Below are 27086 nucleotides of genomic sequence, written 5' to 3'. Positions count from 1 at the left end.
CCCGGCCTCCGCACCCGCCACCTGAGGGCTCTGAGCAGCTCTGGGTTTATGAGCACTGGTGTTCACTGTTACATTTGCTTTCCTTTGATGATTAATAATGCCAAACATTATTTTCAAGTGTGTATTGATTTTTAAGTGAATTTTGTTTTTCCACAAATTTTTGACAATTTGCCTTCAATTTCCTTATTTTTAAAATATGAACTGAGATTAGTCAAATTTATTAATCTCTTCCTACATTAATTATTACACCAATTTTACATTTAGAAAAGTAAGTTTACATTCAGAAGTTAGATATGCACTTGGCCAAATTTTATTTTTGTCTTATAAAGTTTGATTTTTAAAAGTTAATTTCCTTAAACATATAATAATTTAAATAAATGCATAAATGTGATCATATACATTTTTTAAATACTCAGCTTATTCCCTTTTATCTTTATGTCCCCTACCCCTCTCCTTCTTTGCCTCTCTTTTCCTCCAACCCATGTTAATTACTAATATGTATCTTTCCTTATTTTTCTCTGTAGTCATATGGTCCATATGTGTGCGTGGGTCTCTATATCTTGCTTTTCATATTCGACAATACCTACAGATTATAGTTCTAATTCATCCTTTTCAATGGCTGTGTAGTAGTTCATGGTGTGTAGTTGGTACATAGAAATTATTTTTCCTATAATTTCTTTTTCATCAGAAAATCCCATTGGAATTTTATATTACTGTATGCTATGTGGTAAGGATCTAATTTTTTTTTTCTGAATGGCTAGCCAGTATTTCCTTGATTATTTGTTGAATTATCTATTCTTGTCCTATCAATTCTTAGCTTCCTTTATTACATATTCATTATATTTATATACCAGGGTCTCTCTTGAGGCTCTCTATTCTGTATCAATGTCAACTTTTTGTAGTTGCTTCTATGTTCAATATCATTTTTTAAAATGTCTTACTTTGAAATAATTTTAGACTTACAAAAGAGTAGCAGGAGAGTTTCCATATTTCCTCATCCAACATTCCCTAGTCCTAACGCAGTTATGAAACCACAAAATTAATACACTAATATAGTGGCACAATACTAATAAGTAAGCTAGAGACTTTATTTGGATTTCCCCAGCTTTTTCCCTAATGTTCTTTTTCCTGTTCCAGGATCCAGCTGAGGTCTCACATTGCTTTCATCATATGTCCTTAGAATCTTCCAGGCTGTGACAGTTTCGAGATCTTCCCTGGTCTTTCATAACCTTGACGCTCTTGACAAATACGGGTCAGTTGTTTGTAAGATGTCCCTCAGTTTGGGTTTGTCTGATGATTTCTCATGGTTAGATGGGTTATAGGTTTTTGGGAAGAATGCCACAGAGGTGAAGAGTCCGAGGGCACCTGCTGTCAGTGTGACTTATCACGGGGATGTGAACCCGATCGCTTGGTTACGGTGGTGTCAGCAGGCGTCTTCCCTGGGAAGTTGCTGGTTTTCCCTTTCCTCGTTCTATCCCTTAGAGTGAGTCACCGAGTCCAGGCCACACTCAGGGAGAAGAATTAAGCTCCACCTCCCGGAGGGAGGAGTGCCAAAGAGTTTGTGGGCACCTGTTAAAACCATCCCTCCAAATTAATGAATATTTTGGGTACATAGTTTGAGGTTATGCAGTAAACCTGCATTTGCTTAAAGTTTTGCCAACTATTCCACTAATTTAGCATTTGTCAGTGGATCTTGCCTGTAGCAGTTCTTTCTGTGGATTTCTAATAGCCATTTTTCTATTTCTCTCATTCCTATATTTATTAATTAGAATTTTCCAGTGAGAAAGTTTTGTCTTTTCTCACTCAGTTATTTATTATTCAATCATTTATTTATAATAGTGTAGGTTCAATATCATTTGATAACTGGTAGGACAAGTTCCTCATCTTTAGTCTCCTTTTAAGAACAATTTTGGGGGCTTTATTACAGTTTTATTCTTCAAAACTTCAAAAATATTTATTTTCTATTTTCTGAGAGTTGAATTGGGATGATTTTTAGAATTTTGTTAAAACCTGCAACTAATCTAGAAAGAATTGGTATCTTTATGACCCAAGAATTTTCCTGTCCAGAAACATGAGAGGTTCTCCATTTTTCCCAGCTGTTCTCTTGGACCCCTCCTGGCTTCTCCAGGCTAAAAGCGTATGAACATATTGGACACCCTTTATTTTTAAATTGACAAACATGGGCCCATAACTGCTCCCTGTCCTTGCCTTAGTATATATACACTTCAAAATGGTAAATTTGTAACTGTGTGCCTTTGGTATCTATTTTATCATTTACTTTACTGAATAAATTACTGTAGCATGAATGCCTGGTTCATATTTTTTTCTGTTTTTTTTTTTTTTTTTTCACATTTTCTTTCTGCCTCATGTAGGCACAGTTTTGCCTCCTCGTTTCTGTGAGGTGGAACAATACACCTTTCCCAGAATGATATAACTATTTGGGTTACTTTTCAGGTTTTATTATAGGCCTCATTTATATACATTGAGAAGGAGATGTTTCTTGGTTAGATGCTCCAGTGATGGGGTTCACCTCCCAGTTCCCAGCCCTTCAGGGTGGTAGGGTTTCTGCTGGACATGTGAGTGAACTGCAGTAGAAAGGTTCTAACCTGTGTGTCCCATCGTATAAGGGAATGTGGCAATTCTATTCTCTTAGCTTTTTCTAAAAATCTCTTCTCTAGATTCTTAGCCTACTTGGTCTGTAAGTAATGACATATTTTTATCTTTATTCCTATTATTCATCAATAACTATTTCTAGTCATATTCATATGCTCTCAACTAAGCTCAGAGCTTTCTGTTCTTTTCCTTTTTTAAAGCAAACTGCTGTTGTTTTCTGTCATCACTTACCAAATGATTCATAAAATACAACAGTTGTATTCATAAAATACAACAGAGTGATTCTCTGAGCCACTCCTAAATACACACACGTTATCTCTGCATCTAAAATGAGAAGTCCTCTGTAGGCTTTTGGGTTCTGTCGACCTTCAGAGGCTATGGTGTTGGAAGCCTGTGTAAAAGCAGGACACGCAGTTTGTTCTTGAAGTCCAGCAGATCTGTTCCTGTCACAGATCTCGGCGCTGGTTGAGCCAACTCCCCTACATTCTCTCTTTATATATACCTCTTTGTTCCTTTCACCCAATCTGAAATGCCCTGAACTCAGATATTTGGGCGCTGAAATGTTGTTTTTTGTTTGTTTGTTTTTAACAAATTCCTCTTATTTTCCTAATATGTCCCAAAGCACAGTTGAGCCAGCGCATACCAAGCTGAGAGTTTTTGAGCAAAGGAAGACATAGATGCAGATAATAAAACACATTACTATTTCATTTATGAAGCATTATTGGGTAGCTAGCTACTTTAAATAAGTGTGTTTTTAAAGTGATACTTTATCCCCATAACTTTTTTCTTGTGGTAGCTTTAATGAAAACTTTCCCACTGCATCTCTACTTTTCTTTGGAGCATAGTGCATGTAATTTATTCTCTTTTCAATATCACTGCAAGGTTATAATTAAAACCAAAAATTCCTGTTCCGTGACCCTTAGAGACTACTGAATTGTTTAATCCTTTTTTTCTATTCACTAAGTGGCCTCAGCTTTGCAATTTGAGTCCAAACAGCTGTATTTGTGGAATTTATTTCTGTTATGGATTGTCAGTGTGCTGTCAGTATTCCTGTTTCTATCCTCCTCCCTCCTCAGGCCTGTGGGTTGAGCAGTGGATCACCAAGCTTGACCGAAGCAGGGAAGGGGTCCCAAGCGGCGGACCGCGGCCTGTCTGCTGGCAGGGACATCCTGAGCACAGCCTGGAGGGTTCCGTGCAAACTTCCAGCTCCTTTCTCTCTCTCCACTCACTCTGCTTGAGCCTCCTTTGACATCCTCTGACACACCCAGCCACCCCTCTCGGCCTGTGCTCCTGGCGCTCTCTGAGCCTGGAGCCTCAGTCTTCCCATGGCTCACCCCGTTTTGTTCTGCGGTTTTCAAACTCCCTGAAAATTCTAGTCAGAACTCTCTACCCATCAGCTGCTATGTTCCAGAACAACAGTGTTTGGATTTAATTCCCAAAAAATGGGAATGTTCCTTTTCTCTCCTCTGGCAGGATTTGTTTTGTTGTTTGATTTTTTTTAACATTTTTATTTTCAAGTAAGTATACAGTCACAGAAATTCGCAAAAATAGTTCAGAGAGTTCCTATGCGCCCCTCATCCGCTGGTTGTATTTTACGTAACCGTGGTGTGATGTTGAAACCAGGGAGCTGCCTGGTGCAGTGTGTGTGTCCTCCTGGGCATCGTTTCCCCTTTGTAGATTGTGGAGCCCCCGCTGCGCTGTAACACAGAGCTATTCCACACCACAAAGACCTTCCTTTGCAGTCACACCCACCCCCTGCCCCTGTCGTCCCTTACTCCAGGAAACCAATAATCTGTTTTCCCTCTCTATGGTTTTGTCATTTCAAGGATGTTGTTTAACTGGAATCATCCAGCTTGTGAATTTTTGAGGTTGGGTTTTATTCACTCAGCCTAATGCCCTTGAGATCCTTCCAAGTCGGTGTATCTGTAGTCTGTTCGTTTTTATTGCTGAATAGTATTCCAGGTGTGGAGGTAGCACAGTTTGTTTAATACTTCACCTGTTGAGAGATATTTTGGTTGTTTCCAGGTTTCGGCTGTTACAGATAAAATGCTGTGAATGTTCATGTGCAGGTTTTTGTGTGGAAATAAATTTTTATTTCTGTGAACTAAAGAACCAGGCTACAAATTGCTGGGTCAAAGGGTCCAGTTTCTCTGCATCACTATTTTGTACTTCAGTTGATTTAATAGGTATGAAGTGATATCGCATCATGGTTTCAATTGCATCTCTCTGATGGCTAGTGACTTGGAACATCTTTTCATGTGCTTATTTGCCACCACATATCCTCTTTGGTGAAATACCACTTCAGTCCTTTGCCCATTTTCTAATTGGTTTATTCATCTTTTTCTGTTGACAGAGTTCTTTATATAGTCTAGATATAAGTCCTTTATCAGATTTGTGGTTTGCAAGTATTTTATCACAGTCTGTGGCTTGTCTTTTCCTCTTCAGAAGAACGAAATCTTTAAAAACAGAAAAAAAGTTTCTAATTTTCCTGAAGTCCAGTTTATCAATTTTTTTTTTCATTTACGGACCATGCTTTTGATGCCATATCTAAGAACTCTTCACCAAGCCCTAGGTGCTGAAATGTTCTCCTTTTTTTTCCTAAAAGTTTTAGAGTTCTACATTTTACCTTTAAATCTATGATGCATTTTGAATTAATTTTTATATATGATGTGTAAGGGATAAGTGTTAATTTTCTTTTCCCTTACGAATGTCCAATTTTTCCAGCACCATTTGTTGAAAAGACTCTCCTTTCTCAATTGAATTGCTTTTGTACCTTTGTCAAAATTCAGCTGGTTGTATTTCTGTGGGTATATTTCTGGGTAATCTCCCCTGTTTGATTGATCTGTGTGTCTGTCCCACTGCCAACACTACATTGTCTTTATTACTGTAGCTACATAATAAGTCTTAAAATTAAAGCGATTCCTCCTATTTTGTTCTTTTTTCAAAATTGTTTTAGCTATTCTAGTTCCTTTGCCTTTCCATATCAGAATAGTTAGAAGGAAAAAATTGAAAGGGTGGAACTGTAACCCATAGCATTCTTTGAAATTTGTTATATAGCTGCTTGTTAAATCATAATTTGAAAGCTATACCTTTTTGTATATATGTTATATTTCACAATAAGGAAATGACTGAAACTGTGGCACTGTAACTCATAATAACTATGGAAATTTCCTGTATATCTAGTAATTAAATCATACTTTGAAGGATACTACCTTTTTTATATATGTTATATTTCATAATAAGGAAATAACTGAAACTGTGGAATTATAACCTATAATATTCTTTCAAATTTGCTCTCTAGCTACTTGTTAAATTGCACTTGGAAAGTTATCACTTTTATGTAGATATGTTATATTCTACAATTAAAAAATATGATAAATAAAAACAATTCCAGAGTAAGCATAAAAAAATAAATTTAAAGATGATTTTGTCTGTGTTTACAAAATATCTTTCTGGGATTTTGGTAGGAATTGCGTTAAGCCTGTAGTCCTGTTTGTAGAGAACTAGCATCTTTATTATGCTGAGTTTTTCAATGCACGAGAAAGGTGTGTCTCTCCATATATTTAGACTTTTGATTTCTTTCTTCAGGATTTGTGGTTTTCAACATGTAAGTCCTGTCATGTTTTGTTAGATTTTTACCTGAGCATCTCTTCTGAGAGACTGTAAATGGTGTTGTGTTTTTAATTTTGGGTATTACATGTTCATTGCTAGTGTGTAGAATACAATTGATTTTTGCCTGTTGATCCTGTATCCTGAGCCCTTGCTACACTCACTTATTGGTCCTACGAGTTTGTTCTGTTTTGGCTTGGTTTTTAGGTCCTTTGGTTTTTTTCTACGTAGCCTGTCATATCATCTGCAAATAGGGATAGTTTTATTCCTTTCCAGTTTGTGTGCTTCTTATTGATACTCACTTGTCCCCTTCTTGGGTGGTAAGTGCCTCTGCAGGTTGGCTCCTGAGTCCTTCGGACTTGACCTTGGTGGTCTTCAGCTGCTTCCCTGCTTTGCGGTACAAGGTGCTCCAGGACCGTCCTGTACATTTCCTGCCTCAGGCCCATAATTAACCATTTATGCCAAAGCCACTGGTTCTTTCCTGTGGAAACAGCATTTAGAGACCACAGTCTGGGCTCTAGGGACTGGAGCCAGCATTTCAGCAGCATGGCGGCCTGCCTGGCTCCCCACCCCCTGCACTCGGATTTCCACTAAGCCCCTGAAACTCTCTTCTCTGTTGGGCTAAATTCCCCCAACAGGTGCTCAATAACTGTTTGCCAGATGGATAAATAACTGGGTGAGCAAATGATCAAAACACATCTTGTCCTAGCCTCTGCTTGGTGGCAAACGGAAAACAAACCATAATCAACGCCCACACCCTGGAAAAAGAAATGTTTTCAAAGCAATTCAGATCCTTTCCAGTCTCCCAAAGAACGACAAAACAAATGAGGAACCACAAAACTTCCCTTTAAATCCTCCTTCCTGCCTCCCAGGGACCTGCTCATGGCCAGCCCAGCTCCTTTGCATCTCCCCTTTCCTCTCTGGATCTGTTCTAGTTCTCATCCTTCTCTCCTCACTGCCCTTCTCCAGATCTCTACCTGCTCCTACCCAGAGTACATACCAAGACCCTGTGTGAAGGCAGAAGAGAGATTGCAAATGCTTATAACCAAAAATCTTCTTTTCCATTCCATCACAGATAAGTGATTGGATGCCAACATGCCCCAGAGGAAGCTCTGAATCTATCTTGCCTCAAATTTGAATTTGTCTGTGTAGTAGCTGGGAGTACATCACTGACTGTTTACAGGCCAGACACTCTCTCAGCACATGTATCTTCTTTAAACTTTATTTTAAAATACATGCAATGACACTGTGAGTCAGGTAGGGATCACTCATTTCAGAGGTGAAGAAACTGGAGCCCAGAGAACTAAGGGTTTTCAGCAGTGTATTAGTTTTCTACTGCTGCTGTAACAAATCACCACGGACTTAGTGACTTACAGCTACACAAATCTATTATCTGCAGTTCTGGAGGTCGGAAGTCCCAGATGGGCTTCAGTGGGCTCAAGTCAGGGTGTCGCAGAGCTGAGCTCCTTCTGAAGGCTGCAGGGAAGAATCCACCTCCTGGCCTTTCCCAGCCTCTGGAGGCAACTGCGTTCCCTGCGTTCCCTGCGCTCCGTAGCTCCGGCCCCTCCTCCCTCTTCTGAGCCAGCAGTGTGGTTTTCGACACCCTAATGTCTAAAACAAAGTGTGATGTCTTCAGATACCTCTCTGAGTCTGAACTTCTGCTGCCTCTTTGAGTTTTAAGGACGCTTGTGGTTACTAGGACCCACCCAGACAGTCCACGATAATGTCCCCATTTCAACATCCTTAACTTACATCTGCAAAGTCCCTTTGCCTGTGAGGTGACATAGCCACACGTCCCAGGGATTAGGCACAGACATCTTTGAGGGGACAGTTTTTCTGCCTGCCACAAGGATGTTCACGTGCTCAAACACTTGGCTCAGTGTTGGGCCCCAGAGACTTAAATTGTTCCCTCTTTCCTGCCTTCTACACCTGGAAAAGGCTAGCTTCTCCTTCAGGCCATCTCCAAGGTTGCTTTTATATAGCTCTGGAAAAGGGTTGGCTCTGGCTTTTTATTCTATTCAAAACTTAGTACTTGGTTCATTTAATCATTTTGGACCAGGATGCATAGTTAAATAGTGCTTGTGGCAAAATCTAAAATGTTTCTGTGTTGAGAAACGTGCCCAAGGATTAAGAACAAATTTATCATGACTTAACCAATAACATTGCATTTCTCCGAGAAGATAAATGGAGGCAGTTACGTTTTATGTTACTGTGTTATGTTTGTCATGGAAATGAACTGCATGATTATCAACAATGGCAAGAAGAGGAGACCGTTGGAGAAACTGGCTGTACCCTTTTTCCTATCTCTATCCATTTTTCCTGTTTCCCTTTTTGTTTGGGGTGTCTGGGCACTGTGAGTGCTATTACCTAACTGTGCACACTGCCTGTATTGCACAGGTGTGTGTCATGGATAATATGGTTTTCAGCATATTCATACTTTCTCAAAATGTTCTCCTTTAAATTATTTATACTATGTTTTGGGCATATCACTACTCACTCAGGCATACCTGAAGATGACTGCTTATTTTCTCATTTTAGACACATGTTAATATCAAAGGGTTTTATATAGCTTTTCCTGAGAAAGTTCAAAATTGGTAGCTCTTGAGAAAAAACATCTTAGATCTCCAAAGGAAAACTGTTTTCACTGATTTTCAGTGATGGGTAAACTCTTCTAAACAATGGCTGGTACACAGAGGAGAAGGAAACTTCTATGGCAGTAACCCAAAAAGGCTTGGCTTTGAGGTTTTACCAGGAGAGAAAAGGGAGCCTCTTAAATCCAACCTGTGTAACTTGGAGGGCTCAGGGGGCTCCCAACTTCCATTGAGATGTGGCCTATTATGGTGCAATTGTCCTCCTGGTTGACGGCAATGTGCAGACTTCCTCAACCCAGTGGCCATATCAGCTGCTCATCCATTTCATCACCAGCTTCATCTTCCTCCACCATATGTATGTGGCAAAGCCTCTGAGGACTCTGAAAAGAATACAAATATCAGTCTCCTACTAAGGCTAATGGGTCAGCTGGATTTACTGCTCCCCACATAGGTGCAAATAACGCAATATCCCCTGGAACCCAGCCCAGCCCACGGAGTGGGAGGTGGTGCATCTGCCCAGAAGTTTCTTTATTTTGTAGTTCACAAAGGATGTGGTAACCCTTCCAGAACGTGTGGTTTAGGGGCTCAGTATTTTAAGTGACTCCCAGCAGCTCTACCTTGTTTATGAATTAATTTCTACCCATTGGATTTTTACTGTCTCCCTTGGCTCTTTGGCCAGAACTGCACACGGCACGACAGAGCATGGTGTGGATGTGGTCGGGGGCTGCAGGACAGTGCACAGGGCCTGGTGGACAGCCTGTCTCCACACCAAGGCCGTATCTAGAGCAGTAGACCAGTTACAGTCTAGCTAAGGTTGACTTTTCCTCTAGACCTACTTTCATCTTCACTGTTGGCAGAGTTCCCCTTGAGCCTGAAGATCTTCTCCTGTGGTTTGGGAGCAGTCACTTCTGAGTCGTGTCTGGAAGAGTCCTCAAAATGCTGAGACTCTGCCATGGTCATCCTAGGTGCCCCCATCTCTGCTGGGCCCAGCTTTGTCACTTAATAATCAAAAAGAATTTAACAAAAGGGTAGAACTTTGTGATAATTATGTTCTTTTAAAGAGGAACTAAGACTGGCAAACTTGAAAGGTGAAGAGCATTTAAAAAGCAATTGGCTTTACTAGTGATTTTCTGGTATGCCTCTGCTATTATTTGCTTTTGAAGATGAGCTCTCTCTTTCATAGCAGATACTCCTTACACTCGATCCTGCCTTGAAGACATAATCCTGTGTGTAAGACATCCCGCAGAGGGAGGGTCACCGACTCTGCCCACTGTCCCTTCATCTACAGAAGGGCAGGCAGCCTCCGGAGTGCCTCATTCTTGAGAAAATAAGATATGGAGAGAAACTTCAGGCTTTAGACTTTCCGGCTTCATCCACTGCTCAGGAATGGGTGGGTCAGCTTTCCCTCTTCACTCTGCCTGAGGAAGTTACTGGCTGGTCTCTGAGGCCGTGGGTGGGAAACTGACAGCCTCCCCCCAGATCCCCGCTCCGGGGGCCTTAGGTTCGCTGGCTGGCGGCAGCCCTGCTCTTGCTGTCCTTTTAATTGGACAGAAAGGATCTTGCTTGGCCATGGCAATACTCATTTAAGTTTTGGCTGAATTGTTTGTTGTTTCATTATATCACTATAAAATATGAACCTATTGTGGGGTAATCTGCTATATTTTCAGAACATCTCAGGGATAGAGGGAATCAGGAATAGCCCCCTCTTCAGGGAGCCATTCTTTGGGAACCATCTTATTTTTTTAGATGCCTTTCTGTCATCTTTTTAATGGCTTTTACTTTGAGTGGATTTTACACTCTAGGAAAGTTCTGGTGTTTAAGGACCTAAAGACCTAAGAACGTATTTGTTTAAATATTGTTTCTGTGTTTATTTTTTTGAGGAGAAAAGAAGCTTGGCTAGAAATTTTTGTGCCAAACCTGAGCTCTGTTTAAGCCTTCCTCATACACTCCATTCTTTTGCGTATGACCACACCAAAAAAAAAAAAAAAAAAAAAAGTTGGCATGGCCATTGGTGCCTAGTGCTAGAACAATTAATTAAAATAATAAAAGTCCCCTGGGTAAAGACAAAATGACCAAAATGCTTTTCAAGGCTAGCTGGAAAATTTAAGAAACACTGCTATAAACATGAAACATGTTTCTGCTGAGCAGAACTCCCTGATGAAATAAATCCTTTGCTAGTTACATCAGCAGTTTCCCCATAATCTCTTCATTCCTTCTCCATCACTCCTGGTCAGTGCCTTTCCTCGAGACAAGGATCCAATGTGTTTATGACGCGTAAACACATGTTGGGAAGAAGGCAGAGGTTTTCCCGCATTCGCGTCTTGTAAAGTGGGTTCCAATGTTTGTATTAGCTGGGTGGCAGAGTCTGAAAATACGTTTTTTGTAGGCCTTTTGCTAAATTGTTATCCTTTGGCTCATGAGTGGATAGCTTTGGTTTAGGTAGTAGCGGCATCAGGTCACTTCATGGCATTAATCTGAGAATTCAGTGACCTAGATTTGTTTGTATGGAAGTCTGTTAACCAAAACCCTAGAAGGCATTTGGTATTTATCCACCAGAAGGGAAACATGTACTACGTTTATTGTTTTATCGCTTGCCATTTGCACTCACCACACCTGACAAGCCCGATTCAGACTCAGCAAACATTGTGTGAGTAACCCATGTGTCAGCCTCATTCACATAATTATCTGACTTTCGCTTCATAAAAGCCCTTGTGATATAAGTATTGTTATCCCCAGTTTATAGAGGAGAAAACAAGAAAGCCGAGTGAATAGCCTAAGGGAACAAAATCAGTGCCAGGTCTGATTCTGAGTTCATCGCTCAATCTGGGCCACGCTCGTCTGCTCTTGTTCGTGTCCTCTCTGTGTTATTAACAGGGAATGTTGTAAAAACTTAATCCTGGGTTTAGTCATAGTATTATTTCCTATCAACTGTAATCATTTTGTTCTCGTAGAAAAATGATGTGTCTTCTCTGTAGACCACTTTAGATTTTACTTTTAAGGCAGGCAACATTCTACCTCAGTTTACCAGGCTGGCTGGGCTGGGAGAAAATGGACAAACCCCGAGCTCTGCTCTCCTCTCTATTTTATTCAGAGACAGACCATGAGTACTGAGGGGAGCTGTTCCTCTCTGCTTCTCTTCTGGTGTTCCATTGAGGCCTTATGGAACCCTGACTTGGTTAGCAGTGTAGGGAGTACCCCCAGCGCCTCTGCTCCTGGAGAACCGTCAGCGAGACAGCAGGCCAGGCCCGCAGTTGAGAAGGGTAGATGCGTGCGGCCTCGGTGGGGGAGAGCTGCCCACGGAGGTTGGATGCGTGCAGCCTCACTGGGGGCAGCCGCCCCATGGAGGTTAGATGTGCTGCCTCGTTAGGAGGAGCTGCCCCACGGAGGTTAGATGTGCTGCCTTGTTGTGGGAGAGCTGCCTCATGGGAGCCCTTGACCAGAGCTTTGGGTGGAAGGCGAGGCAGGTATGTAGAGAATGGGATGTCTTCTGATGTAAGCCCCAGAAGCAAGTCTTCCCATCCCTGAACTTACATATCTTACCGTTTAGACAACTGGGTCTGTCTTTCTAACTGGCGATCAGATCAGTAGTTTACATTTTAGGAAACTGTCACTAGAAAAGCAGCTGTGTCAGATTTGCATGTTTTGTAGAGTTGGCTGCTTATTTGGCTTAGCGCCTCCTTCTCTAAAATTCTGTAAAACACATAGACTGGCTTCACACATTCAGAACATCATACAACTGTCCTTGATCTTTTCATGCCTTTGGATCTTTTATTCCCATGGAGAGATCTCCTTGTGTTCAGTGACCGTATTTCCAGTGTTGCCTTCCTTGGGCGGTGTTGCCCACACTCGATCGCCGTTCACTGAATGGTGAAATGCTTCTCTCCATGCTTGGATTCCAGGCGCCAAAATGTAGTTTCAAGCTTGGAGAAGAAGTCAGGGAATATTTGTGACTGTGAATGCCTGATTCTTTTTTTCTTTCTTTTCATTCATTCAACAAATATTTAGGGACTACATGTTATTTATGAGGCCCTGGGCTTAAATACTGAGGGACAATTATGTATAAGCAGAACAAGTATATATCTGAATATATTTGCAACCCAAAGAATTTTAAGGGAGTTACCATTTTAGAAATTCCACCCCACAACTTGCCTTGATTTGCAGCTGTAATTAAGAATTGGCAAATAGTTGAAACAAGAATTGATTAGAAGGTGAATTTATATAAATTTAATTATATTTTTCCATATACTTGTCCCTGAATAGGTTAAACTCAAATTCATCGCAAGACGTCAACCACCATGGCAGCTGGGCGGGTGGAGGGCTTGCACAGTCCCTCCCGGCGTCTGGTGTCTTCCGTCCCTGGCCGTCTTTTAGTGCTCCTCCTTCCACAGAAGTGTGTCCTGTCCTGAGCAGCCACAGCCCTGACCCTGTGGCTGTCCCTGTCCTCTGCGTCTGCCGGACTGCGCACGGTCGGGGCTAAGCTGCACTCCCATTGAACCCAGCACTTCTTGTGACGTATCCTGCACGTTCATTGGTTCTAGTAATGAGCCCAACTCAACTCAGTTACTTGTATTGATTTAGAATTCTACGAAACAAGTTTCCCAAAGACTTCAGTTGCTTTTAAAATGTTCTTCTTGTACCCAAGGAAAATGGTCAGCAGCAAGTGTTTCCCCCTTGACTAAATAAATGTGTCATTCTGGTGCCTTAACATTTATGGAGTATTTAGGGACTCATTATCTCATTATTGCCCACACTACTTGGGAGCAATTTTAATTTGTAATTATACAACTAAGAAAAGTTCATCAATTTTGAAGTTGTCTGCCTTGAACTTGTTATTAAACTGTGAGGCTGGAGAACCAGAATAATACTCAGAACACAAAGCCGTAGAATCAACCCATTAAAAAGTTTAATTAAAATGGAGAATATTTTAAATGTTTTTATTTTTTAAAGGGCTTAAAAACTAATGCTCTGCATTTTTCTGCCATCTGATTTTTTAAAATGGACTTTAAAATCATTTAAAGCTAATCAAATGCTACTTTAACATGTGTAATGGTAAAACCACAGACCCAAATTACGTTTTTTCATGTTATGATCAAAGTTCTTATTTCACTGAACTCTTTACTAAGTTTCCGTTATAATGTATAAGTCAGTATGTATATTGCCATCCTAGTTTGTGTTAAAAGTGTCAAAGATCAAAATATTTATTGATAACTAAAGAACATTTGTCTTTTCATGGAAGGCCTGAATGGTTACATTGCAAATCTGCAGGCACGCCCTGGACATTTTTTGGACACCCTCTAGAAGTCCTCTCTTTGGATCCACGACTGCTTACATGGGAAAGTTATTACAGTGCTCGGCATCACTTGTGGTTATAAATATACCAGATCTAAGCTCCCAGGCAGGAGAGATAGTCACCAGGTCCAGGTCTGTGTCCCCTCCACCTTGAGCAAGGCCTGACAATTCAAGTGGTTACTGGCTAAATAGTGAAGAAATTTATTTGGTTCTGTTTCCATGACAACCAGGGTGAAAATATACACTTACTTTTCCTTCCTGGTCTTCAGGCAGCTACGAGGTACACAGTGGACTGCTTTCACCAACCTTAAACCCATTGCTTCCAGGGTGCATGTGTCAGTGTCACCTCCCTGAAGGCAGATGTTGCTGTTTTGCCCCTGGGCACGCACCTGCCCTGCAGGGAGGCGAGTGTAGCAGGAAGCCCGCCAGTGTGTACCCCAGTCCAGTCAGGTCGCCAACACCCCCCACCAAACTTGCAAGTCCTTGTGGAGGCATCCCACTGCCCGGGCATTTTTGATGACTACTGATGGTCGGAGACCCCAGATAACTCTTCTGTGCCTCAGGCTTCATCTTTTCTGAAAAAGAGAATTACTGTTTTGCCCACTACCTCATGAAAGTGTTGGGGGAATCAACCAAAGAATGTTGGATATTAGAGAAGTGGGGATCGAGGTGGTCCTTTACTGGGCTGCAGCCTTTGCTCTGTTGGTCAGTCTCGGCTGGCGAGGGCAGCTGCTCGGTCTCTCGTGAAAGCCCTGCCTGTGCTTCCAGTCGGCAGCTCGGGCCCTGAAACGTGGTCTGTTACCAGCTCAGCTTTCTGGTTTCCTGAGTCGTTGTTCATTTTACTCTTATTGGACTGAGTTCTTTTTCTTTATTAGTAATATTTCATGGAATTAGAAGTCAGACTTGGGAGATTTTGTTTTGAAATGTAGAGCTAAGATAGGCAAAGACTGAGGAAATAATTTTATAGGAGCCATACATACATTTATTTCAATGAAGTTAAAATAAAGGGAAATCCTCTTTGGGCTAACACTGTAATTTTCCTATAAAGTCAATGTAAGTTTTTAATGGTACTCTGGAATTATGTTTATAATAAAGCCAAGTCATTAATATTCTGGGCAGAGGATTAAACTTTGCTACCATAATGACTTAGCATACCCTTGTGTTCATTTTGAAAATTGCTCTTCTGATAACACAAGTGATACTCATTTGTTATAGGAAAGAAAAAAAATATTTAAAAATACAGAAATCAAAAGGAAATAACTTACATTCTTACCACTCAGAGCTAACCACTGTTAACGTTTTATGTATGTACACACATATAAAAGTACATATATGGGACCTTTTTCTACACACAGAATCACACATACTTTTTTTTTTAACCTCCGGATGGATGCTGTTGCATGTGCCGTTTTGAATCTGTATCAGGATGCTCTGGACCTCAGGTAACAGAAACCCTAACTTAAGTTTAAACATGAATGGAATACATTATCTCGTGAGACGGGAAGTCCAGAGAAAGGCTGAGCCTCAGGGTCGTCTGGTTCATTGGCTCGATCATGTTCTCAAAATCTCAGGTCCTTTCCATTCTCTCTGTCCTGCCATTTACATTATCAGCTTCATCCTAAATTGTTCCCTTCGTGGTCATAAAATTGCCTCCATGTACGACTGGGACAGCGTGCTTCCTCCTCCACAGCTGGTGGGAGAGAGAGCTGGTTCCCAGCCGTGCAAAGGACCCTGCCCTGTGGTCTGATGAGACTAACTTAGGTGTGGCTGCCCCAGGCCACTGGCAGTCCCCAGATGACTGGATTCCCGAGTTCATCACCGGCAAGGGGGAATGGACTAGTTGGGGTCCTTTCCCCAAAACACGTTGCTGCTATAAACTGGTGGAGGTCTGAAAAGATGTTGGAAGTCACTGCCATCCTCAGTAACCTTGTCACTTATTATACTGTGTCACTTATTATCACCTCTGGTCTCTGCTCTGATTTGCTCTGATTCTCAAAATCCTGACCTCTCCCCTGCCTTTGTCTACAAACGGTCTTCCTTCAGAGTTGCAAATGTGCCACCAGCAGCCCCCTGGCATCACAGAGGAGCATGGTTTGGAGACGTAGCACAGGTCACCTTGCGTCCCAGGATGCTTGTGACGTTTTGGAAATAAGAGCACAGACTAAATGATAGTTTGGTGCCCAGAACACTTCTTACCCTCAATGTCCAGTCCACAGGCCAGGGAATAGTTTGTATTGTTTTGTTTTTTAATAAATTCTCCCTCCCCCATCTCCCTCAATTGGTAAAAAGAATACAGAATTATAACATGAGCAAAGGATACTGGGGCACACATGTCGAGTAAAAGTTCGTGGATCTATGGAAGTTGCCTCCTCTCCCTCCTCCCGCCCCCTCCTCCCTTTCCTTCTCCTTTTAAAAATAAACACTAACATAAGCATCTCTGTCCACTGTGATCGGAAGAATGCTGACCTGCGTGCGAGGAGACTAGTCCCTCCTCTGGCATTAACTTGCCGAGTTACTTTGCACAAGAACTTAACCTCTAGGAGCCTCAGTCTCCTCATTTCTAAACAGAGGGTGGGTGGATCGACTGTGTCTTGGAGATTCCTTCAGCACTGGACTCGTGATCCATGAGAAGGAGTCAGTGAAGGCCAAGCAGACTTCATTTATTTGCATCCAAAGAAGTGAGCAGATAGAACTGGTCAAGCGTGTGGTCCTGGAGTTAGTAATTATGGGAGAATTGAGGGGAGGGGGACAGCACTACAACCACCGGCAAATTTCCTTCTACCCATGGAGGCTCTGTGGAGGCTCCCCAGAGGTGGAGAGAGGCACAGTATACTCATCTGCCCTGTTAGAGGTAGCGGTTCGGGTGGCCCAGTCCCTTATTTGAAAGGTTGGTGTCAATTGTATGATCAAACAGCCCTGCCTGAAAGAAAGGGGCAGTTCTGGGATCTCGTCTAACTTGATTTATTAGGAATTTCCAGAGAAGCCTTTCAGTTTTACCAAACTCTGGATGTATATGTCCCAGAATGTTGCCTTCCTTCCACAAGTGTTGGGGTGGATGTGGAGTGCCAGGAACTCTTAGGCACTTTTGGCGGGAGTGTGTCCGTGGGACCAGAGAAGGCTCCGCAACGCCACATTGCTTGAGTTTGCCTGTGTATTCGTTTTCGTCCTTTCAGGTCTTTCTTGGGAAGGTTATGAACATTCCTTTGTAGTTGACCTAATGAATTAATTTTGTCTTACAAACAAGAAGTTCCGCTGAGTGGTTTTGACACTGTCCTCTGTCTTTCTGGAGCAGAGCCATCACCCTGGAGAATCAGCTGGTCATCCTGGCCGCCGGGGCTGGGGATGCCGGAGCATACTACGTCCAGGCCGTCAACGAGAGAAACGGAGAGAACAGGACAAGCCCGTTCATATATTTGAGCGTAGCAAGTGAGTTTTGAAATTCCAAATGATAACTCTAAAAGCAATGAAGTCTTGATTTAAGTAATGGTCAGTGTCTTCTCGGGCATTTTATAATAACTCTTACCTCTGTAGTATAGTAGTTGCGGTTTAGTGCCAGTAGTTTGTTGGGAGAGCTTTAGGGTTTTTGCTTGCTTTGAAATGATATACAGAAAATGTGAATGTAACTGAGATTTCTGACTGCAAGATCTTATTTTTTGGGGCACTTTCTCAAAAATGCATTTGCTTCTGTACACTGTTAATATGTTTTGTTTTTAACAACAACAAAACTTCTTTTGACTCATAGGAATTGTGTCCATGAAGTTTCTTTGGGGCTAGAGTAGGCACAGGTGTTATGTTCTTTAATCAGATAATAAGATCCTTGAGAAAAAATAGATAAATTAAGTTGTGTTAAAATAAGTAGTTTTTTTTAAAACGTCACTAGCTAATCATTTTTTCTACCTGATTTAACTAAAAATGTGAATCATGAAGAGAATGCACACAAACCACAATTATATGTTCGGTTTATTTAAACTGAAGTTTGTGGGAGATCCCTGAGTGTACACTCATGTGCCCATTCTTATTTAAGGACGTTCTTGTTTCAGGAAATTTAATTTAAATGTTTGGCTTTTGTGAGAAAGCTTTAGAAATTCTACTAGCAAAAGTTAATTGCTCAAGAAAGGAAAGTAACAAAAACCAGAACCACAGAGTAAAACGTGTGTCAGGAATGTCAGTATAAAGCCTTTGCATCATGAAGTTTCGTGGAACGAAGTGCTGTGGGTGTGCTGTTGAGAAAACATAGTTGGGAAATGGTTGTGGTGGATGGTAAATCTCAAAATATTAAGGTCTTGTCATGTAACTCTATAGATTTGCATGTAGAGTGGAGGATTTCATACTTTTAAAAAATACCTTGAAGCAATGGTTTTCCCTTTCAGGTGGTTTTGAAAGCTGTGCTTCGTACCTGGGGCAAGGCATTTGCTCCTCATGGTCTTTGAGGGATACAGTTGCTCCAGGTCTTTTCCTTGGTGAATGTTTATAGCAAAAACCGGGGGCAGGAGTTTGTGGGAATTACCTGAGTGTTCCCTCACGTGCTCATTCGATTCCTGGAAAGTTCTTTTAAGAAGGCCCATGCCGTTTTGTCATCCTGCCATCAATTTCTTAATCATAGGGATTGAATGTTGCTTTCCTGACCATAGGGTGAGCTCGGATTTGGCAGTAGGTCTTTTTCATTCTTTGGAGAACTGTGTCCATTGATTAGGGGTGGGGCTCATGAAACCCAGTTCATGGTGCACTGTCATTTAAAGGGTCCCCTGAATCAAAAATCAAACTGGAGTGCTTTATAAACAGAACAAATACAGAGAGAGAGAAAAGCCCTGGAAGCAAAAAAGCTGAGCTCAGCAAAACCCGGAAGAGAAGGGATTGGCCGGCGGATGCAGCCACGCACCTGCCTGGCCGTGTGGCAGAGGAGCCGCGGATCGCCAGCATCTGGTCTTCAGGAAGAAAGCATCGCCTTGATGATGCCTTGATTTGGACATTTTCTCAGCTGCAAAACTCTACGTTAATAAATTCCTGTTGTATAAGCCATGCCATTTCGTGGTATTTGCTGGAGCAGCCCAAGAAACTAAAACAGTTATCAAATAGATTTTAGTTGTTAATTATGTCCAAATTTTACAACTAGAGCCACTTCTGTATAGAATTTAATACTCAATTGTGTAGATTCAATATTAAATTTAGATACTAAATTTATACTAAGTAATACTAGTGTAGGTGTGTAAGTATGCTATATACTTATATATATACTTATATATATTTGTACCATAAGTACATTTATTAGTATACTAAGTAGTACTAGGTTTAGATTCAATACTATTTAGAGTCAATACTCAATTGCAATATAAATGACAAGATAGCAATAGGTCAAAGGGCTGGAATGTTGGGTCAGGAACAAGGAAATTGGTCTTAGTCTATTAGGAGAGGAAAAAAAAATAATTCCAGAAATATTCTGGTTAGCATGATGCTAACGTCACAAAATTATACAAGAGTCTGCACCTCGTGGTTTCCTACATGCCTACTCTATAAAGGCCAAGAGAAAATGAAATTCATACACTGAATTTGAAAGTTTCTATACCTATGCAATCCCATGATGTTAGATAATTGAAACATGTAAAAAAATTTCAATAATTTCAGTTTTAACGCCAACCAAAAGATGTATATTGCAAGCTGCTCATAAATATTATAATTAACTGGCTTGCATTTTTGTTCCCTTGTATATTTTTAGCTTTTCACTGGAACCAGGTAAACGTGAATGAAATACGTGAGACATAGAATAGGGTTGATGAGATGGACTTATTTTAAATCTTATGAGAAAACCTGCATTCTGTTCCTTTATATATTCTTTGCTTTTTATTGGCCCCAGGTAAAACATGAGACATGAGGTTGAAGACATGCCCTTATTTTAATTCTTAGGAGAACCTTACTATTGACATATTGGTTTGAACTAATTATTCTATGGCACCTATTATGCATTTTCTCACTAAAAGTTTTATCTTGAAAACCTCTACAGATCAAAACTCTTGGTAAATCTGCAGGAAACCCCAGAATTGTTTGTTGAAATTTTGCTCTTTTCTGGGCTGCCGCTGCTCCTCTTAAGAACCGAAACTGCTGTCCAGGACCTCATGGCCCAGTGTCTCGTGAGGGAGTGAAATTTCCACGGGCATTTCACTTCCCTGGTTTTATTATGCAATCAGATATCTCAAGGTCTATTCATACTAGGAGTAAGATACAGTGTGTCCTGCGGACTGAGACTTTTTTTTTTCTTTCCTCATGTAGATTTTGTAAAAGCATCAACCAAAATTGATGAAAAAATGTGTACAGCTTGCCAGCCAGCATTTCTGAAGGGTCAGAGATAATATAGCCAATGATCATTTAGCGAAGATACATACATTTTTCCAAGGCACGGGAAGAATAAAGTAGGGAACCTTCCTGTAGTGAATCCATAGGGTGGTAGGGTACTGGAATGGAAATTCCAGGTGGATTGTATGCTAATTACCCTGAAAGTGGAGGCTGCCTTGTGGCCCCGCCCCTTGTTTCCCCTTGTGGTGCAATAAATCCTTCTGCAAGGGCAGTGTTGTGTCTGAGTGGAGTCCCAGCCAGGGCTGCGTGATCACTCTCACCCAGCTGATAGGAAATAATATATTTTCTCAAACTACTGCTTACTTGAGAGTTCAGAAGCCTCACCCCGACCTTGCTGTCGCTAAATATTTTGGCTTCACTTGAAGCCAATGGGAAGCAAAAGGTGAAGAGTTAGATCACAAGAGCCTGACAATTAGAAGGGGACTGCAGTCCCACAGTGGTACCACCTACTGTCCAGTGCGTGTTTAGTAGACGGCGCTGTTGTCTTAACCTTTCTCCCTCTTCTGTGTGGTTAAAAAGACAAATGACAGCATGTTCTGCACAGATATGTCCTGCCAGGGAAGAGAGAGCTCCTCTGAACTATCGGTTCTCCTGCTCCCAGTGGAAGCTGGCTGCACCAGGGCTGGGTTCTCTTTGAAGCTGTTATGTGCTGTGAAGCCAGCAGATGTTAAGGACGTGGAGGGATGGTGGAAGCATTCCGCCTGAATTTTTCATCGCTGACTCCCACAGCTCAGATGCACACCAGGAAGAGAACGGGCTGGACTCACCTGAGAGAGGCATTTCTATGCCAACCTGGGCAAGCTTTACAAACCTGCCAACCTGTTTTGGGGTTTTTGCTTTGATGATTTTACATCATGTTAACTTTTGTGGATCAGATTCCTGGAAACTGAATTTTTTTAAAAATGCATAGCACTAGGAGATGAGAAGAATTCTGTACAGTGATGAATCAGTCATTTTCCACATGTCATTGTGCATACCTTAAATACAGCATCAGTTCCGATCCAATATGCTGAATGTCCACTGTAATGAGATTCTCACCGGGGATGAAGCTTAGATTAAAAAAGAAGTGGCTTGCTTCTGTCCTTCCTGTTCTTTTCACCTCTTTCATTTTAATGTCTCCTCTTCAAACAACATTTGCAGATGGACTATCATTTCAACAGATCCTTTGCCATTTTTCCTGCAGGCTGACAAACCCTTGCTTTTCATTCTGAAGATCACTTAATGTTCTTTTGTCCTCTGCAATGCTAATTTAACTGCACACTGCATATATGTTTGGTAGTTGAAAGTGGATTCTTGAGAATGATGTCTATGAACAGTCCTCCGAGAAGACTGCCCTGTAAAACATTCTTATTTCCCTTATGCTATTAACATGAAAGGGAGAGAGGAGCAGGCGTAAGTTTTCAAATGCACTCCATCAATTGGATTCCTAAAGCAATGTGAGCAGTTGGAAATAGTACTAGAAACCTATCTAGGGGAAGTGCTGCCCTCACAAAGGTCCAGCAGAGCACGAAGCTATGGCATTATATGGTGTATGGTACTTAATTGCCAGAATTTTGGGAAACAAAAAGAGGAAGTATATTTGATAGTAAAGCCAATGAGTTTAATTATTTACACATACATTGAGCACCTGCCCTGTGCGTTGTGTCGTGACACCTAAGGCATATCCTGGCCCTTGCTCCCTGGAACTGGTAAGGACAGAAGTGAGTCTAGGCTTTTGTCTCCAAAGCTTTTTCAGTAGGCATCCGTCCCTAAATGAGCCTGGAGCATTCACCCGAGTATCTGCATACTTCGTTGTTTATGGAGTAGAAACATTAACTATCACACAAAATAATTAAAGGTAAAATAAACATGAGTTTTAAGTTTCCTGCTAATCATGAAAGTTTCATCCTAACTTTAATGTCTCATGGCCTAGGATGAGGTTCATTGTAAATAAAAATTTGTGTTTTACTTTGATAATTTTTAGGTTTTTTGGCCAAATTCGTGTGACATCTGATTACAGAGGCAGTGTTTTTCTTGGTACTGAGACTAACGAAGGAAGTGTCAGCTCTGCACTTTTGCACAGGTACTTCCCGTCAGAAAGGAGAGGACTCATCGGTTCATCTGCACCTGCATTATTAGGGACTTGAATGTTGGGTTCCTTTGCAGGCGTGCTTTTCATCCGTTGTCTGCCTTGTAAGACTTAGTTAAAACTAAATACGAAAGTACATAAATGCACCTGTCCAGGTAAAGGTGAAATTGCAGTCCGTTAGGAAGTTCTGAAAGCAAACATGGGTGCATCCCATCCACCTCTCTGAAAAGGAACATTTCAGATCCTCCCTGGGGATGGATAACTTGTAACCAGTATGTGACCTGGGACCATCCCATCCCTTCTGCATAATAAATAGCATTACTCAGTTTTCTTTTTATGGTTTCATTGAAAAGAAAAATACAAATGTAAGTTCTTGTATGTTGTTTTTGAACCCCAAATGCATATATGGCTTGGTGAATGAGTTTTAGAATAAGAGATCAGCTGCTTCGCAACCAGACTTGAATTAAAAACCAAAGACCCAAAGTGATTAACTAGATCTCCATCCCACAGGGGAAACTGGGTTATTCCTGTTACCTACTCATGCTTTCTCCCATTCTTCTCATCCCAGACATCTTTCTTTTCCCCCTTGTGATTTATTTCAGCCTAAATTCCCCCTGGTAAATCTTAGGGAATCAGGTTAAACCGTGAGCTCTAATTTGCCATAAACTCTTGCACAAAGTTTGGATAGCCCAATATCCCAAATCTCCCAAAGCAGCAAGCTTCAGACTGGGGTATGGGTACGACTAGGGGTACACAAATCTGTCCAGGAGGTAAGCAGGCATACATAATTCTGAGAGACTCTGTTTTCAGGTCCTTTCACACTGTGTTTCTAAAAGCGGGTCTACCCGAGGTGGCCTCCTTCACAGCCCCCTTCTCAGCCCCCTTCTCTTCCTTTCCTGGAGGAGGCTCCCACCCCTGTCTTCCTGGATCTTTCATGGGGGCCTTATGGGGGTAGGAACAGGTGCAAAAGGAAAGGGTAGTTCTAAACGTCAGTACTGAGAGAGAAGAACTCTAATAAGTGGGTAAGGAATCATTTTATAAAGCAGGTGTTTGCAATTCTTTGCTGTCTACAAAATTTAGGTAGGACCTAATACAATGTCAGCTGGCATTTTATTACAAATAATTGCTGATAACTGCTAATTGAGGTGGACAGTCCACTGGTTCTTAGGACAGGTACATGTCTCCGGCCCCTCTGTGGTTTGACGGGGCCATGTGAGTGGAACGAACGTGTCGCCTTCAGGCCAGGCCTGGGGAGGCAGGGTGCCTTCCTGCGCGGGCCAGTGCGGAGGCCACGTGTGGATACTGTGGGGCCCCAGGGTGGACACTGCCTGGACGCTTAGACCAGCCTCTGGGAAAGAACGGCCAGAGAACTGCCCCAGAAGATCAGGCTTGATCTGAGGCAGAAATAGGCCTTTGTTGTGCTAAGCTCTGAGACTTCAGGGTTTTTTGTTATTGGAACCAAGAGTAGTCTATCCTAATACACGACTTTGTAATTTTTGTTATATAAGTCAAAAGGAATTTAAAGCAGCAAAAGATATTCCTATAACAAAATTCTTTCCATTCTCATCCAGTTCATCATATGGACAAAATGTCTCAGCGGTTACATCTTTCAAATATAATAGAATTAGGGTAAACCCTTCCCGTCCATTGACAGAGGGAAGATTTTTTCTTTCATGTACACGGTATAATGATCATCAAAATCTGCATGTATTTATTTGTTTTGATTAATTGAGTGCTAGTTGTAACTGTAACCATAAAGCAATCCAAGAGAATTGTTTTTTTTTAAATCCCAGAGGCTTATGGTTACTGGATAAAATTTTGATTTATTTCACAGGCTATGTTGGGGTGATCAATAAAATACTTCAAATCATTAAAATATAATAAATTAGGATAAAGTTCTGTTGGAGGAGTAGAAAGGAAATACAAGTTCAAGAGGACAAAAAAGGAACCATGTAAAATTTCTAACTATTAAAAATTAGAGCTTGTTCATGTATTTTTTAAAATGGATGATGATGTGTATGAAATCCTTGCATCTGATCTATCTGATATTTAGATTCCTTGGAATACATATAAAAGACTGCTGCAATAGTTTTATTTTAACATGTCAATATCAAAATACACTGGAAATTATATTCTTCAAATCATTCAAATTTATGAACTATTTTGGATCTTAATTTAAAATGTGGGTGTGAGAAACAAGCACTATTCCTAAAAAGGAATAAACGCTCACCCGATTGTGGAGAAGAAAAGAATTTATTCACGGTCTTGCAAGAACAGGCGCCCAACCAAAATGTGGGGGGTTGGCGCACAGAACAATAGACCCAGCAGCATTTATTCCCTAGGCCTAACCGCAAGTCCCTCCCGTTTCTCCATTGGCTGAATACTTCAGAGGTTACATTCTATTTCACAAGCCTAACTAGCCCGCACAAATTTGAAACATGCAGCCCGCCCAAATTGGAAGCATTTGAAAAAAAAGTCTCCTGTGCAAACTTGGAACATTTGAAACAAGTCTCCACCCCTCTTTCCCTTTGTTCTTGAACTGCAGACCAGTCTGAGCTAGTTTGGTAACAACTTATGAAGCTGTTTAAGGAACCTCTCCCCACCCCCCACCCCCCGCCTCCAGTCTCCACCTTGCAAGGACAGTGGGCGGATAAACAGGAGGACTGGCCACCAATTATAGCTTGGCTTCTTGACCCTCTACCATTTCCCTGAGCTGCCCCCACCCTGTGTGAAAGCTAAACTTAATCTAATTCTCACAGTGGGAAGGACATACTCCTACAAAATTACTTTATCTGATCTAGGAGCAAAGCCATCTGAAGGCCACTTTTGCAGATATGTATGAATTTATTAATATGTAAATAAGTGAAATTATTTCCAAGGGCATAGGTGGAAGAAGGGGACTGACTTTCCTTGAGCTTCAGAGCTGAGTTCACTTGTATTTCCCTTCTTCATTCCACAAGAACCCCGTGAGTACCTTATCAACCCCAGGTCTGAGGTGGAGACACTGAGGTGTTAAGAAGTTATTGGCCCAAGTCACAAGGACAGTAAATGGAGAGTTGGAGATTTGGCTCCAAACTCCCTGTTCTATTTTCTCCTGCAGACAGGCAATAAATAGAAATATCCTGGAGGCTGGACCCATGCTCGGGGCATCAAAGGGGGCCCAAGGCAGGGAAGCACAAGGAGAAGGCAAAGCCCGGGGACGTGGGGGATGAGGGGGAGGTGGCCGTCTCCCGAGGCAGCCCCCCCTTTGCGCTGGGGGTTCTCTGTCAAGAGACTGGTTTTGTTTTAAAAAGGGAGGCTTCTGTTCTGATGTCAAAACCACGCCTGATAAACATTCAATCCGTAACACCCAGTGTGTGGGCCGCATGAAGGCAGCTTTGAGGCGGGCCCCTGTTCCAACCTCAGGGAGGTGGATCTGGGGGGCAGCGAGTTAGACCAGGCTAACCTGGCTTCGGCCGAGGGCGCGGCGGGAGAGCAGACGGGAGCATCGTCACAGTAAATCACAATTTGTAGTGACAGAGGAGTTATTGTTATCATCGTCAGTGACTCATTAGACACCACGTAGGGTATCAAGTAAGACTTGCTCTCTCCCCACTGGATATACAAAATTGAGATGCATGGTTATACTCCCTAAGACCCAAGAATTCATGTTAAACGGTTGTGGCAGGTTTTGCACGGTGAGTAAACTATAACCAGGGAGTAAGCTGAGCACCTGGGAGGATTCATTAGCCAAGCGGAACTGACCAGTTAGATCCAGTAAGTGGACCATATATGTTCATTTACTTCTCTCAATTGCAGTATGATTAAGAGTGCAAATGATCATTCAGGAGGAATTTGCCTAATCAGATTTTTTACAAAACTCCCTCACAATGCTGAGCCTTAGTAAGTTTTCCAAACCTCATCTTCTGCTCCTTAAGTGTACCAATTTAAGTTATTACACTCAGATATTTAAGCATAGGCATCCATTCGTTGTAGCAGTTTTAGGGCTCGAACTAGAAATAACCCTAATAATTTTTATACTTGACTCTGTGATCTAATTTCTTACAGCCACATGCCTGAATTCAGTTCAAAGGGAATTTAAGATAATTCCATTGTAGGCTCATAATATGTAAAAATAATGTTTCAAAATTTATAATATATTGAGAGTGACTCAACATTTTATTTACAACTTACTCATGCAGTTAATATCTTCCGATCTCTAATAACTTTGGCTATTTCATTCACTGAACTACTTGCTTTTCCCTGTCTCACTATAATTGATATGAAAAGATAAGAAATTTTAGATGGCACAAACAAGGGGGGTTGAGAATTGAATTTTCCTTGCAATCATTTTATAAACTCTAACATATGATTGCACACCTTGTCTAGGAAAATTTTAAGCAAACTAATGGCTACTGGCTGAGACCACAGAACTGGTTAGTTGCAAATATATGTTTTTGGAAAAATATATGTACCCAGTTGTTAAATACAAAGTTTCCTTTTTGCCCTTCTGCTAAAAAACAAACAAACAAAAAACAGCTTCACTTTTATAAAACAAAATGATGATCCTGATAAACTCCCTGGTATTC

At 41.4% G+C, this 27086-nt stretch overlaps 1 protein-coding gene across 2 annotated transcripts in view; it reads left to right on the top strand.

Annotated features, from left to right (window-relative positions):
- The window catches only part of SDK1 (sidekick cell adhesion molecule 1), a 941791-nt gene that overhangs the window by 538804 nt on the left and 375901 nt on the right, over positions 1-27086 (top strand). For both annotated transcript variants that reach the window (XM_037813737.1, XM_037813738.1), the window contains exon 5: positions 17395-17528. In XM_037813737.1, coding sequence (XP_037669665.1) covers positions 17395-17528 — 134 coding nt within the window. The remainder of the gene's footprint in view (positions 1-17394; positions 17529-27086) is intronic.

The sequence above is a fragment of the Choloepus didactylus genome, chromosome 21 (assembly GCF_015220235.1).
Source record: "Choloepus didactylus isolate mChoDid1 chromosome 21, mChoDid1.pri, whole genome shotgun sequence".
NCBI lineage: Eukaryota > Metazoa > Chordata > Mammalia > Pilosa > Megalonychidae > Choloepus > Choloepus didactylus.
Note: the sequence above shows the minus strand (reverse complement) of the source record. Positions and strands in the feature narration are given on the sequence as shown.